At 46.4% G+C, this 17,500-nt stretch overlaps 1 protein-coding gene, 1 long non-coding RNA gene and 2 other non-coding genes across 5 annotated transcripts in view; 3 read left to right on the forward strand and 1 right to left on the reverse strand.

Moving 5' to 3' along the window:
* Positions 1-13,912: 13,912 nt before the first annotated feature.
* Positions 13,913-17,500, reverse strand: part of LOC122647118 — a 14,588-nt gene continuing 11,000 nt past the window's right edge. The window contains exon 2 of the long non-coding RNA XR_006330802.1: positions 13,913-13,950. This is a non-coding gene — a long non-coding RNA (uncharacterized LOC122647118). The remainder of the gene's footprint in view (positions 13,951-17,500) is intronic.
* LOC122647048 (NADH-ubiquinone oxidoreductase chain 5) overlaps positions 15,308-17,500 on the forward strand; it is a 12,912-nt gene continuing 10,719 nt past the window's right edge. Inside the window, exon 1 of one of the 2 annotated variants that reach the window (XM_043840566.1) lies at positions 15,308-17,404. In XM_043840566.1, the coding sequence (XP_043696501.1) occupies positions 17,176-17,404 (229 nt within the window). In that variant the 5' untranslated portion in view covers positions 15,308-17,175. The remainder of the gene's footprint in view (positions 17,405-17,500) is intronic. The other variant, XM_043840565.1, reaches the window with a different exon arrangement.
* Positions 16,447-16,520, forward strand: TRNAF-GAA. The gene has a single exon. It is a non-coding gene; the product is annotated as a tRNA-Phe (tRNA).
* Positions 16,711-16,785, forward strand: TRNAP-UGG. The gene has a single exon. It is a non-coding gene; the product is annotated as a tRNA-Pro (tRNA).

Here is a 17,500-nt window from a genome sequence, read left to right on the forward strand (position 1 = left end):
TGGCAAAATGTCAGGAGATATTGCTAACTTGTGCATTGCCACATTGGGATCCAACCCAGGCATTTCGGGATTGCTTTACTTGGAGCTATACCGAAATGCCTGGGTTGCTTAGGGAAGGTTGGTTCGGGCAAGGAATGAGATGATTCTAAAGCCAGGGCAAAAGAAAACTATGGTAGCAAAATGGTAGTCCGAAAGGAATGTTCTCAGGTAAATTTTCCCTAGGTCAATGCCTGTGATCAGTCACATTTGAGACTCTAGCCAACCGCGTCTTAGTATTGGAATAATTCTATGACATGGTTCATTCAACTAGAAAAAGGAACCTATAAGCTTTAGCGTTCTTTCTTTTGAGCCCTAAATTCACTACTTCCATTCCATGGGATTTACCGGATGATACCAAAATGAGGAGAATCGGCTATTGAGAATAGATTTCGCTTGTGGCGTTAGGCCCCAACGGGACTGTTCCCAAGGCATATACCCTTAAGGAGGGTGCCCACCCAATAGCAGAAGCTGGGGGTATCTTGCCTGATCAATCTAACCTTCGCAGGTCATAATGCCTTGATTAATCATATACATAATATCACACGTCGTGAGACCTATTTCCATCGGTTTGCGTTCTTTCTGCACCAGTAGTTACTAAAGCTATAGTTTCAAAGCGGGGTTTTAGCTCCACGGTGAGATCATAAAGGGGGGTTCGAGAGAGCTCTTTTCCTAAATAGTAAAAATGAATAATCTGCGAGAAGTGATCCCCGCCTTCTCCCTTTGAGAAAGACGTATCGGAAGATCTAACATTTGTGCTACTTAGAAGAAAGAATATCTGGGCCTGCCAGGGGAAAGATCCGCCTCATTTGAAAGGTGTCGCTTCTTTGCTAGGGAAACGGGGGCTTCTATCACGACTTTTGTCCCCTTTTGGGTCCGAGGATGGACTCTTCGAACTTTCGTTTTTATGCTTAGAAAGATGCCCTTAAGGAGCACTTCTCAAGCTATCTCAATCTGACTTGCTTGCCTGAAGCTTAGTTCCTTCTATCTGAAATGGAAATATCAACAATAGTTGTGGGGAATTTGGTCACCTTTTGGGATTAAAGTAGTCCCGTATTGGTGCCTTTGGCGGTACCTCGCATCCTTGCTACTGAGCGAAACCCTACCGAGATGTGAGCCATAAGCCTCTCTTCCTGCTTCAACTTGGCAGGGGTCAATACCAAAACTCCCTATCTCAAGGGCTAGGTAGAAAACCCATATTTAGACGGATAGGATCTCAAAACAGATACTGACAAAGGATCGCATACCCCTTTCTCTAGGAATTGAATAAAGTACAAAAAAGTACATTTAGGTACCTGAAAAAGTACATTTGGGTGTCAATTGGCCTAGGGAAATTCCAAGAATCTCAAGAAGCTGGAAAGGGAGATTCCCCTACTCTTAGTCAATCCCCCGTCTGAGTTAAAAGTAATGGAGGAAGACTCTTATAGGTATAGGCATCTTCCTTAGCTATTTCAATCGTAAAGCGAGAGCTTGGGAGGTAGATCTGCCCTATGAAAGCTTCAGACACTTCTTTCGTGCTCTTGCTACTGGCTCGAGATCTGACTTCACAGGTGCTGCTAGCCAGGGGGAAATTCCATCACAACTGGGCAGGGAGAGAAGGGGGATCTATACTTTTCTTTAAAGCAATGGGAGAATCCCGCCAAACCCAATGTGTTAAGGATATAGTCATTTCACCGATACGGATATTGACTCTCAGGAGAATCTTTCTTCGGATGATCGCTTCTCGCAGATTCTCAATCTACGTTGATTACGGTGCAGCTGAGAAAGTCTATTGAGCACCTTGCCTCTCTGCTTTGATGTAGCCGCTAGGGAGGTGGGCTGGGTAAGAAGCCGCGAGAAGTTCACCGTTCAAATAGTAAATATGAGACCATATCTTAAATATAATATTTCAGTGCTTTGGGGCACCTTTTCCTTCTGGCTTTTCCGGGGACATTCTACTAATGTTCCTATGTACCAATCCGCTACTAAAGAGGAAGACCCCGGGCAGGCAAGGAGATAGCACAGATCAGATGGAAGAGACAGCGCAGCGGAAGAAGGTTGGTGCGAGACAGCGGATGAGAGTGGGGATGATCGAGCGTCAGCCCCGGTTACGGTTAGTGCTTGTCTCAGTTCCTATTCTGCTACTCCCAACATAGAAAGAAGCAAGGCCGACATGACTAGGATCAAAGTGTCAATCTTCGAGGAGAACAGCCAACCATTGCGTGTCACGTCACCCATCCGTAAAGGAATAAATCGATACCATACATCTCAGCAGTGGGATATTTCCTTTCTATGGTACGGGGTTAACCATTCCAGGTGACACTAGCCGGAAATTAAAAAATCTATTTTTATAGTAAGAGCATTTCATAGGTATAGCTGCTATATCTATTTGAACGGGCAATTCTATCCCAATAGTTCTTCTCCCGACCCCGTCCTTCCCCTAAGAAGAGGAGTTCCGGTCCACACCCTGAAATATATCCCGGAGAAGCTTGATCTTTAACCGGAGAATCGCGACTTTGATTTTAGGCCTTTTTAGGTCCCGGGATGGAGGGTAAAAAACTCTTGATAGAACCTTGGTTTCTGTAGCTAAAAAGTGAAGTTTGAGATGCCCGTGGGACACTTTGACCGGGTTCTTCTTGCTCAGAGATTGGGGTCAGAAGCGGAGCTCTCTTTCAACCAATCTGTGGAAAACGGCCTGAGGGAACAATTGGCACATGCGATAGAATGTTTCGCATCGATGAAGTCTGGTCATAGGCGCTCTCAACAATCTCAATTCCTATCTCCCATTGTTGTACCTAACCCTGAGAATTACCCCCCTGAGCCGATGGTCCACCGGACCATCGGATCAGGGGAAGGATTCAGATAGGAAGCAACGAGGAGATTGGATTGTCTTTCTAGTCTCTATCCTTGTCCTTTTTTTTTGGTTTGGTGGTTGCTACCAAGACGATTTCTTTATGCCCATCAAAGGACCTCGAGATGCTAATCCACGAAAAACGATACGAGAAATTCGAAAGAACTCATATACGGAACGAGGGCGACCAGTGGAAATACATCGGTTTCTTACTCGTGCAAAGGAACTATTTCTTGGCAACTTGGACAACTTATAACGATGTTTGTCCCGCATATCACTAGGAAGATCGGGATCTTTTTTTTTTTTTCCCCCCCACCCCCTTTGGGCGCTAGTATGGTGACTAACCATACAACCATCTCCGGACACGCCCCCCGGGGGTCAACCCGAGAATTCTCGTCCAAATCTACCTTTTACGGAAGACTCGGACAAAGTCCGGAGAGACTCTGCGCTCAGGTGCGCCTACAGTCAACTATTCGATTACTCCTTTCCAGGCGCGAGGTAAAGTCAATCCCTCGCACCTTACCAAGAAAGCGGTATTTCCTGAACCTCCGAGGAGGGCCATATATCCCACATAGTTAGGGAGATATTCCACTAAAGATGGGGGACACCATGACGGTCCTTTCTCTGACACAAAGTCGAAACATTTCCACATCAAGCCAAAACGACATAAATCGTCACGATAATTCATTTTTACTTGAAAGGATGTCTCAACTTGGGGTGCATCAAAGAAAGCCTCCAAGTTGACATCCGGAGAGAGAGCAACCATGTAATACCAACGGCAGTATTTTAGCCACTGAGAAACCCAATTTCGAAGCACTGACCACTCCAAGAAAGATTCACATCCTTCACTTGGAAATAATTCCGAAGGAGCCAAATGTAAATCTTTTTGCTTCATTTGATCCCTTAAATAAGAAATCAAGAAGCCTTTTAAGTAGGGGGATAAAGGAAGACCTCTACCCAACCACAACTCAAAGGGGTACTGGCTTTTATTCGAAGGTTTCTCAAACATGGCCCTCAAGCGAGAGACCTTACGAGACTCATTATGATTGAGCCTAGCAAGGACCCGAAATCCAGCCCCTCCGATGCAATGATGAGAACCGGGAAACCTGATACAACTCAAACATTGCCATCAGACCGAAAGGGTGCGTATACCCACACAAAGTCCGCATTGATACAGGACTAATGTCAACAGTACCAGCACGAACACGGAATCGTTTGGCAAACTCAAAAGCTCCAATATCAGACACAAGTGACTTTTGTCGTGATATTGTGACTCCGAGTTCATCAAGCGATTCCTCATAGGCCTTCGCAACATCAGGATCTCCAATTACTACATCGTCGCCGAGAACTGCATAATTGGTAAAACGCTCTCCGGGATGAACCAATTCAGCACAATACCACACCAAAATATGGTGTGATAGTGCGAAGAGGGCCCAAGAGGGGTCCCATAGGGACCAGCGGTTGACCAGCGACAAAGCAAACTGGACGACGGGACCGTGTTTGAGGAAAATCAAACACATGTTGCCCCAACGTCGAGTTTACAACGGCTGATGCAACAGAAGGTCCAAATAAACACTGTACTGTACAACACTATATAAGAAATAAAGTGGCCACCTATCAGTAGCCGACTTTAAATCAAAACTAAAACAGTGTTTACAACCCACTAGGTTTCGCAATGGTAACGTTTGATCAAAGGTCCCATCATTAGGTATACGTCGAAGAATCGACATAAACCATTCATGATAGGGAAGCAAGCTACCTTTGTTTAATATAGTTGCCAATTGCGAATACCCTACTTTTACCGCCTCCCTCAAGAGACATACCTAATCTGCCACCGACCCATGGAATATGTTGAGTGGTTGGAGACGGCAGGTACTGACCGCAACACCTTTCAAACCAATCAAGATCTTTATTGGCCCAAAAGGTGTTCATAGGATCAAAAGCGAACCTAATGCGGGGAGGCCACAACAAGCCGGGAGAGAAGTGATCTTGTCGAGCATGTATAAACTCGAGAAGACCCACAAAGGCAAACAGCTCATAAAATACAGCTGTGAAGATTGACCGGTGTTTTAAATACCGACGAATCAACATCCCTTTTGGGGATTTGCCCTCATACTCAACCTCTTGTTGCAGAGCTACCTTAACCGTTGAATGGGACGGGACGGCTTTCCAGGTAGGTACCCAACTCATACCCTGGTGCACAGGTATGGAGGATACATAGGGAGTATACCTATCCAAAAGTGATTTCATTTTTTCTTTCACTTTGGAAACGAACCCGATCACCCTATCTAGGTCAGTAACAGGAGTCACTATCGAACTAAACGTTGACCTATTTATTTTAGGCGCTAATTCTATTAGCTTACTCAACGAAAAGAACGATAAGTACAACTGTACTAACCTATCGGAGTAATCATCCCGACGTCTAATCTTATGACGATGAAACGCGGGAATGATTCGAGGTAACCCCCCTCTCGTAAGAGAGACGGGCACGGGAAGTAAGGAAGGTTTCACTTTTGAGGACCCGTACGCCATCTGTAATGATGACGCACACTGCTTCAAATACAAAGCAGTGAATAACGGTCCCGACCTGTTAACTAACCGCACGACCTCTTTACTGAAGAGGTAGGATGCTATACACACTTCCTTGGACAAGCAATCAAAGATTATCAAGGAAACTCGGCTGCAGAGCCCCCTGATAATCGAAGACCTTCGGATGGCCTTCTGCCATCGAAGGGGACTGAGCGACAGAGCAATGTTTTATAATTTTTTTTTAATTCTTGGCATTGTTTACAACTTGTACTTGGTAACCTTTAACGGCACAGTAGCCGGCCACGGGGGGAACCTCACCCCCCCCACGGAGCGGTAAGAGCGTACCAAGCTGTCGTCCTCCTCGCTATAGTCCACCTCGAACTCCCCTAGTGCTCTTCAACTTGTTGGAGAGGATGGATGGCACTTGATGATGAGTCAAGTCCAAATTACATGTGGTACACCTACCACAGATAACTGGTGAGGAAATCACCACTATATCTTAGTAGAGCCTAGTAGTCACTAGGATACTATCACCAGTGATGATGCCTCTGGTCACACTGAGTGAAAGAGAATGATAACAATCATTCTACAATTAAAAGACTCTGCGCTCAGTGCGAGGGGGCCGGAGGTCCCACCACACGGATTGATCCGTGTATTGGTGCCCTCTATCCTTGTCCTTTGTTTGGGGATTCTTTTGCTTGAGGCAGTCGATGACTGTATGCCTATTTGAGATAGTTCGAACTTTACACCTCCACTTGACAAGAATTATTGGCCTGACAATGTCTGCGAGTTAGCTATTAAATTTATTTTCCTCGATAGGAGCACCGGCATTGACAAAAGCAATTCATTCCACTACGTACTGGGGGTAGGTGATTCTCAGCCTCAGAGGGGCCCGGAGCGGAGAAGATTCATCCTATCAATTACCAGCCAGTGAAGCGATCTTTCAACATATGATTTGCTGGATGACACAGGTGGAGCATGTGGAGTGAGCCATGCCGGGGAAGGAAGATCCCGGCTCAGAAGAAAGTGGATATGCCGGTTCTATGTCTGAAATAGCCGATTTCCGGTTCATTTGATGACTCAACTGACACAACTTAGAGTTGTTCGAAGCTGCAACGGTCTCATCGGATCTTTCCATACGACGATCCTTCACCTGTCCATTCTTTTTCTTCTTCTCTACCCCACCCACACCTGACGATATGAATAGCGAAGCAAAACCCACACCCGTACGAGTGAAACAGCAGATCGAGATGAGACAAAGAAAGGGTCTGAAAGAGCTATGGTTAGTTCCATAAATGTTGATCGAAAGCTCTGTTTTTCTACCGAGATCGAAAACAACCTCGAGCGATTTCCCTGCCCAGACATTGATTGAGGAACCGTACTCTACCCATATTGATTCCTATGGAAGTTGCAAGCTGAGATTGAATGATGAAATAAGGATCTTTCAAACTATTGATGTACCGACCCAGGGAATTCCCGGAGGGGATTCTCTCTCGCTGAGAGGTAGGAATGACTTGTTCATTGAGTCAATTTCGAATTGGATGAGTCGAAATGACGCGACGAAGCATTCCTTTGGACCATCTTCCTTCTCGACTGTGAGCGATCACGAAAAAATTGTTACTTACGATGAATCTTGTTTCATAGCTAGCGGAATCAGGGGAAGAATTGGTTCGTAGGATCCTCTTCTTATCAACGCTTCTCAGGAGCTGTATAAACACGATCGAGAGGCCGTATGAACAGAACATTCCACGACCGGAGCTTAAAGAAGTAGTTTTTGCTTTGTCTCTGGGGCATGCCCTAAGGTATCTATCTAGTGCTCACCTAAACCAATCAACGTATGTAGCGCCGGGGGAATCCCAATACCAAACCCTTGGCGCATCTGAGTTTCGAAAGCGATCCATTAACCAACAGGAATGGAACAAACATGGCAATGGTGGGACACTGGAAGTCTCTCTTGTGCTTGTGCGCGAACATCCCCCAATGGTAGTAGGGAGGATTCTTTCTTGTATGTACATGTACGGATGAGCAAAACGAAAGAAAAGAGTAACATCATATAGGTGATAGTAGGGGCACTTGACATTAGGTACTTTTCTTGTCGGTTCGGCTAATTCCCTAGATCCAGCGTATTTGGGTGCGTATGCCTAGATCAACAATCTGGGCTCTATACGAGCGCCTACTCCGGGAAGGGAAGAATGAATTTCACAGGGTTCGATTAGCAGCTGAAACCTAAACTTGGTCTGAGCCCGCCCACCTACCCCTTTAGTGAGGGGCCACTATGCCACAATGTCCTAAGCCTGGTCTATCATTTTAACTTTCGCCAGGATGGGACAACCTTTGCAGGAACAGCCGGAACTGAGCCTAGTGGGGCCCCCCGTGAGACCGCGCGAATAACGTCAAACATAGAAGGAGGTGCCTGCAGCAAAAGATTCTACTTCGAACTCACGAATTATCGAAAAAGAAGGGCATTCCCAGACGTGACTAGAGAATAGCTCGAAGGAGATGTGTTGGTATTAGCCGGAGCTGGGCTGCTGGCATAGATAGTCAATTTTTCCATAAATGGTAGGCACAGAAACAGAAGCAAGAGCTTCAAAGGGAAACAGGTCCCAATCCATAAACATCTGAGTCAAAGTAGGTGTACTAATCTGTATTATCATTTCCAAGTTATTAATATGTAGAGCGAAGGCAGGGCCCAAGTCCAGCAGCCCCTGAAAAAGCATTTCAAAGTCGGGAATTTCACTCCAAAGAGGTCTCGCCCCGAAGCACAAAGCCGAGCTGGGATTAGGAGCATTTCCATGTGTCATACATTATCGAATAGCCCAACTGGGTATCTCGCGCAAGAATTCATGCTGTAAGTACGGGCTCTTGCCCTGCCCAATAGCAAGAGTTGGGAGTCAGACTTTTCCATAAATGGCCTCGCTGAGAATGGTCGCTCTCTCTTTAGTCTTTGTATCCATAAGTCGAGGCGCTGTCAAGCCCTGTAAAGATTGTTTTTCGCTTGCAACTACGAAATAAGGGCTGGCTAGCCGCTGCAACAAAGCAATTTCTGCAAAGGAAGTTGAGACAAAGATGTGAAATTCATTTATTTAGATGTTGTTTCACGCGTAGCGGAGACTTTCTCGAGGAAGTTGGGATTAAGAGTTTCATTTTGTACATCAAACATAAGCTGGGCAACGCTACCTAAGGCGGGGTGCTCCCTCGGGCATTCTTTTGAAGCAGAAGGGTCTGAAAGAGCTCACCGAGGTGAAGCAGCACCCTCAACTCGGGCAGGGACGACTTTGAACACACTTTATCGGACGCAGCGGCTACCGCTCCTCGGTGGAGTAAAGACCTTCTCCATTTGTGCTCGTGTAGTACGAATTTACTTTTTCAGTATGTGCTGGTTGAGCCCTCATGAAGCTTTCTTTCTAGAGAAATGTATGTGAGAAACTGCCAACGAGTACGACATGCATTTTCGTTGTAACTAAAGGGAGTATCGGCATAACCTATTCATACAAGGTCGCCCCTATCCGGTGGTTTTTTTGGACAAAGCGACTGGGAATCGATCCCAGAAAGAGCAATCCGGACGAGTACCAAAAGAGATCATAAGTAGCATCGTTGATCGACCCAATTCCCGCTTTTGATGGTGTAGTAATGTGTCACGGCTGACGCGCCTTTAAAAGTACTTTCTGTAATGATTAATCTTGCCATGACCTATACCATGGAGCTATTCCACCGCTGAATGTGACTTAGTAAGAACATGTTTCGGAGCGAACTCCTGCTCCGCAAAAGCTTTTAGAGGGACTATTTCACTTTCGGGTGGTGGTAAACTCTTCCTGTAGCGCTTGCTTCAGATTCGGCTTATGAGTGGGCTTACTCCAATGCTCTGGGAGGGGTCTCTCAACCTGATCACATACTCGTTTTCAAAGATACATTGGGGTATTTCCCAAGAGGTGACACCCTTCTACGAGAGAAATTAGGTGACAATTCTCAACAGATACCACAAAGTAGGTGCACAAATTCAATTGGAAAGATCCCTTACGGTCAGTACCATTTCCATAATAAATTTTTTTTTGGAATAGCCAAAGAAAAAGGAGAATTTACCTGCTTCGGATGTCTCAGTAGCGCGCTTTGACCGCTGCTAATTGTTCCGTTCCTGCGGCCTGTGGATAGCTTTCAAAGCTGACTTACGACAGCATTTGGATAAAATAACTCACAGCGAAACACTCCACTTTGTTGCTTCGAAGAAAGAAGGAAAAGAACGACATGGGACGAACTTGCTCTCCTTATCCGTCTGCCCGCACCTCTGATGAAGAAATCCAAGCACATTAATTTCATTAATCCTGATCGCGTCAAGGGAATGAGGCAGGCTAGCAACCTCCTTTTTCTATACCTAGATCGATGAATAAGTACCAGGATGTTACCTAAAAAGTCCATTCCTGCCGAAACTTAAGGGGAAGATCTTGAAATGAAGTCTGTCTACTCGTCGGTTTATCCCGAAACAACAGCGTATCTTCCATCTCGAGATGATTGAATGAATTTGTATGCCCGATGTCTAACCGTCAAAACGAAAGACAAGGGGCAAGAGGTAAGCTTTAGCGAGCCTGTGAGAGGTTCGGAACGAGCATTTTCTATACATAAATATGCCAAAATTAGAAACCTTTTTCATGTTCTCTGGGGAAGGAGTTCTTTGGTTTTGATTCCAGGTATGACGTAGTAGAAAGAAGAGTCCTTTGCCTTAGCACGGAGCTATAGTAGGACCCGGGTGAACAAAAGCATTTCAAGCTCTACCATAGAGGTTGGTCCCACCAGTTAGTAGCAGTTTTCATCGACTTAGATGAGTTAGAATTCCCATCTTTATCAAGTAGGTTAAACGAGCACATAGGAACCTCTGCTAGCAGGATTATTTCGATAAAGTGCCAACCGAAGTGCCCAATCTTGATGACTTAAATGAACATCCGAAGCAGGCAAGATAGGAGCATGAGCACCCAAACCCATATCAGAAAAGCCTTGGCTTAGCCATAACGAGATCAATCACTCAGTCTTCGCTACAGAAGGTGCCTCTATCTAAGCTGGAGCTTGAAACTAAACCAGAAGCGGCAGCCTAAGCTCCCTTGATAAACAGGGATCCGGAAATGGAATGAAAGTTGCAATTCCACGACTGGAAAATGGCCATGTCAGCGATGTTTGAAGTGGACGGCTAGCTCTAGAAAAAATCTTTGGGACATCCAGATATTACACCCTAGGGGATCGCTCGTCACTATGGTTTTGGCTCATCCTGAGTAGGAACCGGAACCAGCCGACGATCAATTCGATGCATCCCGTTCGGATCAATGATGAGCTCAACCGGAACCGGCAATCGCAAAAGGAACAGAGCCCCTGGGAGTTGGTTAGACATATGCGTACGAACCGGCAACCACTGGGATTTCATCACTCCTTGGCACTAGTTCAGGTAGATCCTTGGTCAAAGACTTTTGAAATTCTTTAGTATGAATATACCTCTCTGGAAAGAATAATTTTGGTACGTGTACGGATGAAGAAGACGAGGTCGGAGTAGTACATAGATAGTAGGGCTGCCTGAAATCGGCTGACATAGCTAGATTACCAGAGTGGGGGTCTTGCTTTCAGCAGCGAATTATACTCATGCAAAAGGAAATGTCAAGCTGTGGAAGCCGTCCATTTAGATGTTCGTTCTGTGTACCCGCACCTTCTTGAGAGGTCTTGCAAGAGACAGGAATGAGCCGGAGCGGCTGACGCACCTAACGAAGGATATTGCTTCTGTGGCCAATCTATGAGACGGAAAACGAGACTATATGACCCCTCCCATCCCCGACTAAAGACCTAAAAGAGGCCCTAGGCCCCCTCAATCAAGTTGATATTCCATCTTTGACAGCTAAATCGAGAAAAAAGGTTTCTATGCTTAACACATGTGCTTTGATGGATTCTACCATTGATATCCATTTGGACCTTCTAATTGAGTCACTGGGATCGACAGACAACTTCCTTCGCGCGGACGGAAAGTAGTACTTCGTATCCTCCCTCGCCGAACGATTGCACTGCTGCCTTGAAAGAGGAGAATGAAGAGTGATCTTGACGAACATCCCGAAATGAAAGAAGAAATGCCAAGGAACGGAAAGCCCTCTCTCATTCACTTGCACGGGTTATACTTGAGGATCAGATCAAGCTCAGTAACGAGATATCAGGTAGCTGCCCTAGAATGAAAGATCAGTTTCAGCGCTTGCTCAAAGGAAGATGAATGGTTCTGTTTGCCTGCCCGTAGGGAATAGCACAGGCTCGATTCCAGTTGTTGTCTGTCTAACTGCCCATGATCAACAAAAATTGTATAAAAAGAGATTCAATCGAGTTCGCTTCTACTTTTTGTATAAGAAAGATATAGGTGAAAAGGAAAGAAACAAGGAACGGAAAGTACAGCATTACACTTCCCAGAGACTAGGCTATGATTTTAGCAATGGGATACGAATTAGCTAATCCAGCAATTAGCGTAGTAAAAGATGCTAGTGATTTACCAACAAACTAAAAGGTAGGAACGGCATCCATATTCCAATCTGGTGACACACATGTGAGTCTGAATTCATCTCAATCATGTGTCGATACTGTGGCTCGTTATCATCATGGATGTTACTGGTTGCCTTGTTTTACTTGAAATGCCCTCGATGAAGGAACTCACGGATTTTTTTTTTAAAGAAGGAAATTGGGTATGGTAGACAACGAATGATGGTACTGTTTATCGCGGATTCCATCACCATAAATAGAAAAATCGATATGCCTTGCTTCCCCGCCCTGCCTCTTGTGCTTTGCGGTATACTTACCTGTTTTCTCTACGTTCTGTGTTTACCTTGTTTCCTAGTTAACGATTTGGTGAATTTTTCTCTCATGGAGCTACTATTTTTGTAACGGCACTCGTTATCGCTGATCATGAAAGACAATATAGCGTAAATAGGATCTCACGTTCTCAAAATCCAGAAGATCGGAAGGAATCTAAAGTGAGTACCCAGGTTCATTCAACGTAGTTTTCTGGCAGTTAGTCCAGTTAGAGCGTTTTGAGATCTCATCCGCAGGTCAATTTCTCTGGTACTCTTCATGGCAAACACTATCGACCGGAAAGGAGTCGAACCTTTCTTTCCAAATCCTTTCGATCGTAAAAGCACCAGGTCCAAGATACAAGAAAAGACATCCAATAAGGAAGTCGATAGGTACTAGTCAGCTGTGTGAATCACGGCGAAACGATAATGGAACAATCATACACTAAGGAACCTAACAGGCCGATAGTAGTAATGTAATGAGAGAAAAGGCTTTTTTTGGTATTGGATGTATCGTTAGGTTGAAAAATGCTCCTTCCTTATCCGCGCTTAATGCGCCAAATTAATTCGATAAATCCCAGTTTTGTTTTTTTCTCTGGAGTTCCGCAGCCCAATAGGCGTTACGGCCGTGCACCTCGAGATCTGAAAGAATATCCCGGAGTTTTAAGTGGGGAATTCACCCCCTCTTTTGTTGACAAGGACCCCCTCCCGGATCGGAGGGTGATGCCGCACACCTCCTGTGGGCCTTGGTCATCATCGAAGATATCGCCAAGCAAGGATTCAGTATCCCCGCTCACTTGCACCATCCCACAATGAACGGGAGAGTGATCTCCCCAGAAGTCAGAGTCAGAATCAGAGTAAGCTAAGCTACCTCCATTCCTAAGGCATGTACTCTTCGAGGATGACGGGGACTCGAGGCTTTTGGATGTAAAGGTCCTCAGTCACTCGTTTGATGAATTCCTCGATGTCTTCGGCGGGCATGACCTTCCGAAGGAGTTTGTTCTTCAGCTTTCTCTTCTTCTTGGAACCTGGCGCTCGACGGCGTCTAGTCCTTTGAGGAGCCAAAGTTGAAGTTTGATGTTGTTGGGCAGCCCTTGCAGCAGCTACGCTGTCCTTTTGCTGACAAAAGTTTGCCACCCATCGCCGTGCAACTCGTCCTCTGAAGCTGATGAGTTCAAGTCTTCATCGGAACAGGAAGGCAACTTCTCTCTTAGGGAGAGGACAATCCTCATCTGATTCGTTGACTGGTGCGGGACGATACCCTTTTAATGGTGAAGGAATCCTTGCAATGGATGTGGAGTTGGCTGAGACCTTCTCCTGTTTAGACTCCTTCGATGGCTCGGTTACGGGGCGTATACGGATGGTCCCATTGTCGATGAGCTTTTGCACTCGCCCCAAATCGCCTTTTGAACGAAGGAGATAGGAGTCCGTTAGCTGCCTTTGATCCGATAGATGGAAGAGTGCTTTCTGTCGGAGTTTGCCCTGTTGGTTCAGAGCTCTCTGGAGGATCTTGATTCATGGAATAACACTCAATGTAAACTAGTCTCCAGATGGATAGTTCGCCGATGAAGGATTCACTGAGACTTCTCCTCTTGTCCCTCCCTCCCCGGGTTGATTTAGATAATCAATGAACTGATCCACTAGCAGATAGCAGCCTTGGATCATCTCCGACTCACTTTCCCTTCTACACCTGACGCTGCCTTAGCACCTGATATCTTTCTTACATATGGAATATCTTTGGTTGGAACAACTTCTCAACTTGTCCCTCCGACTGATGGTTTGGGTAGGATAGTTTGCCCCACTGGCCTCCGTCCAGCAACAGCCAGGGATTTACTTGGATATAGAGATAGAAAGTCTTCCGGTTCGTCAGACCTGGAAGTGGGGATATTTTGATGTTGATTCGTATATAATGGATGGGAAGACTCTTTCGGAGAGATAGATTCACCAGCCTGTCAAGTGGAGCCTTCGGAACTTGACTCCACAGGGGATAAAGGATTGAAAGTAACGGATAGAAGGTTTGCACCCGCACCGGCACGCCTTGAATCACTCACAGTCTATACTATGTCGCGAGTTTAGCTAAAATACGGTTTTTGCTCCTAAAGTTAGCTGAGTGCTAACCTTGCCTGATCTCTTTCTCCTCCTGGATACCTAGAGAACCTAAATGAAGCTTCTTTCTTCTTAGGGTTCTCTAGGCTTGTATCCAGTATGGAGCCAACGTCGAAGTATAAGTCATGGCAGCCTCCGACTGTTCCTGTTCCCTGTTGTTTGTAGCAGGGACGCGGCGGACCTCTCACTATAGCCTATCTCTTTGGATTAGGTCCGTGTCCACCGCGCCAGGTAACCTAACACGGAATCAGGCCAGCTATTTCGACCTGAACTTGGTTAGTGTCATCGGCGTGGGAGCGCATCTATCTGACTCACTCGTGTGTTCAGCATAATGACATCGCCCGCACAATCATAGCCGGCAGTTTCTGACCCCATCCAGTCTGAATGAAAGGTAAGGCACAGAGCTTCTCCAAGCCAGACTAGTTGAGAAATTAGTATCCGGCCTAGAGGTGACGACAAAGAAAAGGTCACACGCCTACTGTGCTTTCTATGATCATCTACGCAATAACTCGATCTGTCTTTCAAGAGATAATCCAGAAGGACTTCCATTTCATTAAGGACACGCAGGCGAAGGGACTGCTTGGAGGAGCAGGCCCGAGCGAGTAGGAGCAGGGTGGTCGTAGATCAGGGAGTGGGCCCGATCGAACTGCTCTTAAAGGGGGGGTCCCACAGTTTGATCACAAAGAGTAAATTGAGAATGTTTCCCGCACGACCTAAGCATGCGTGTGCTAATGAGGCGGTAAAATAAGAGAATGTGTTCTGCTTTCCTTCCTGTCCTTCCCTCTCTCTTCTTGTCCTCTGACAAAACTAGTTGTCAGAGTTGCAGGTTGGAAAACACTGAATATATCTATTACAGAGAAAACAAACCAAGAGAGGTACACAAGAGAAGAATACAAACACTTACCAACCAAGAAGAAGATGCGCGTACTAACGCGTCTTAGTAATGTGAGCGCTAGCTCAGCCGTTGCTTCTTTGGTCTACGATCAGCTAGCGCTCAGGACTTTCTTCTTCGCGGAAGGACTTGCTTGCTTTCTTCGCTCCGTAGTTTGCTGCTTTCGAGCCTACGTTTGCAGGCTAGCTCGTGCAATCAACGAAAAATTCCTTCGCCAGAAGCAAAGAAGAAAGTCCTTCCGCCCCTATTTGAGTAAGGCGCGCGCCAGAACAACCTAATAGAGGGCGCGTTAGCGCAGTAGTTTTCCTGATTTACAATCAGATTTACAACCAGCCTGCGGTCGAGCTGATCTACGAGCACTCTCTCCCGGTGGTCGAGCTGATCTACGAGCACTCTCTCCCGGTGGTCGAGCTGGTCTACGACCACCCCTGTAGTTTTCTTCGCTTGGTAAGCTAAGCAAGCCTGGTTCTCCGGGCACTATGGTAGGACGTGGATCGCTCATGACGAGAATGGCCTTCTCCGTAATGTAATGTAATAGAAGAGTCACGGTCCAGTTCCCCTCCCTTCTCGACCAGACGAAGGAGAGATGAATACTATATGGTAGCGGCGGGTAAGGGCTTGGCTTGACCGTGTGTTCTCTCCTGGTCGGGTCGGAGGCGAAGACTGGCAAAGTTCATCATTCAGTGCAGTGGTGGGGTGTTCATAGAAAAGAAGGCGTCGCCCAACGAGTGGCAGATTTGGATGGAGTCTCGCTTGGATGCTGGGGAGATCCATAGATCTGGATAGAGTCTCGCTCATAGAGGAAGAGTACGCGCGCTAGCGCGCTACGGCTTACGCAGTTGATCGGATCAGATAGCCCTTCGGGCAACCAACCAAACCCGGCACATCAAATTCCGATCAACAACTTGGAGGTATGGCTGAGTGGCTTAAGGCATTGGTTTGCTAAATCGACATACAAGAAGATTGTATCATGGGTTCGAATCCCATTTCCTCCGGCACGGAAGTGGAACGGGCGGGCGAAATTACGTGAGAGAAAGAACCTCTTGGTGGAGTCCCCCGGAGGACAGAATAGCACTACTTAGTGAGACGGAGCGGAGAGCCTCCTTCTTGTTCTTGGTGGCGTCTATAGCGAAGAACACCTGACCGAACGAGGGCCGGCCAGGGACTGGACGGCTCTCGGTTCTTGAGCAAGCTCCTCCACTGCTTGGTAAGGTAGGGCGCTATTCGATGAAGAAAACACACACTTTAGGAAAGTGGTTCAGGTAGCTCAGCTGGTTAGAGCAAAGGACTGAAAATCCTTGTGTCAGTGGTTCGAATCCACTTCTAAGCGGGCGAAGGGTGCTCTTCAGGTAGCCGGGAGCGAGCCGGATTTCAAAATTCAAGTGAAAGAGGGGTTGGAGGCAGATTTTATAAAAGCGGTTGATTACTCGGATTGGTTCTCGCGTCCCTGTGCCCAAAAAGGATGGGCGAGTTCGGTTCGAGTGTTCATCGATCGGGTGGTCAGACTCCGGGGGGTGAGACGAGGTGTAGCGCAGTCTGGTCAGCGCATCTGTTTTGGGTACAGAGGGCCATAGGTTCGAATCCTGTCACCTTGATGTGATGCTGAAGTCAGCAAATACTCCAATATGAACATCAATCTTCATATCATAATAACATATGAATATCCTTCGCCCGTTATCTCCTCATCTTCCTATTTATAAGCCACAGCTCACTTCGACGTTTCCAATAGGGGGGAGATAAGAGGGAATTGAATTCTACACCAACAAGCAACGGCCCTACTAAACAAGCAACTCCCTGAGCGCGCGTTAGCGCCAGAACAAGGCGAGCCAAAGGCTCGCTTTCGCCCAATTATTAGTAAGGCGGTGGTCGTAGATCAGCTTTTCTTGCTTGGCGCGCCGTTCCTTCTGTTTCGCTCAATCTCCATCACAGGCCGCTCTGTCATTGTCTGATTTTTGGTTATATGAAAACAAACAACACTCGATCTGATGTATCTACTTATCGTATTTTTGCCCCTGCTCGGTAGTTCCGTAGCAGGTTTTTTCGGACGTTTTCTAGGATCAGAAGGAACCGCTATAATGACCACCACGTGCGTTTCATTCTCTTCGATCTTATCTTTGATTGCTTTTTATGAAGTCGCACCGGGAGCTAGTGCTTGCTATCTAAGAATTGCTCCATGGATCTCATCGGAAATGTTTGATGCTTCTTGGGGCTTCTTTGGCGACCGTGAAGTCACCGGATGAATTGCCGAGTAGATAGATCAGATCCGGACGCTGCTGTTGCTCCGCGGCGATACGGACTCGACCCGCTCCT

This window comes from Telopea speciosissima, unplaced genomic scaffold, assembly GCF_018873765.1.
Source record: "Telopea speciosissima isolate NSW1024214 ecotype Mountain lineage unplaced genomic scaffold, Tspe_v1 Tspe_v1.0012, whole genome shotgun sequence".
NCBI classification, from domain to species: domain Eukaryota; kingdom Viridiplantae; phylum Streptophyta; class Magnoliopsida; order Proteales; family Proteaceae; genus Telopea; species Telopea speciosissima.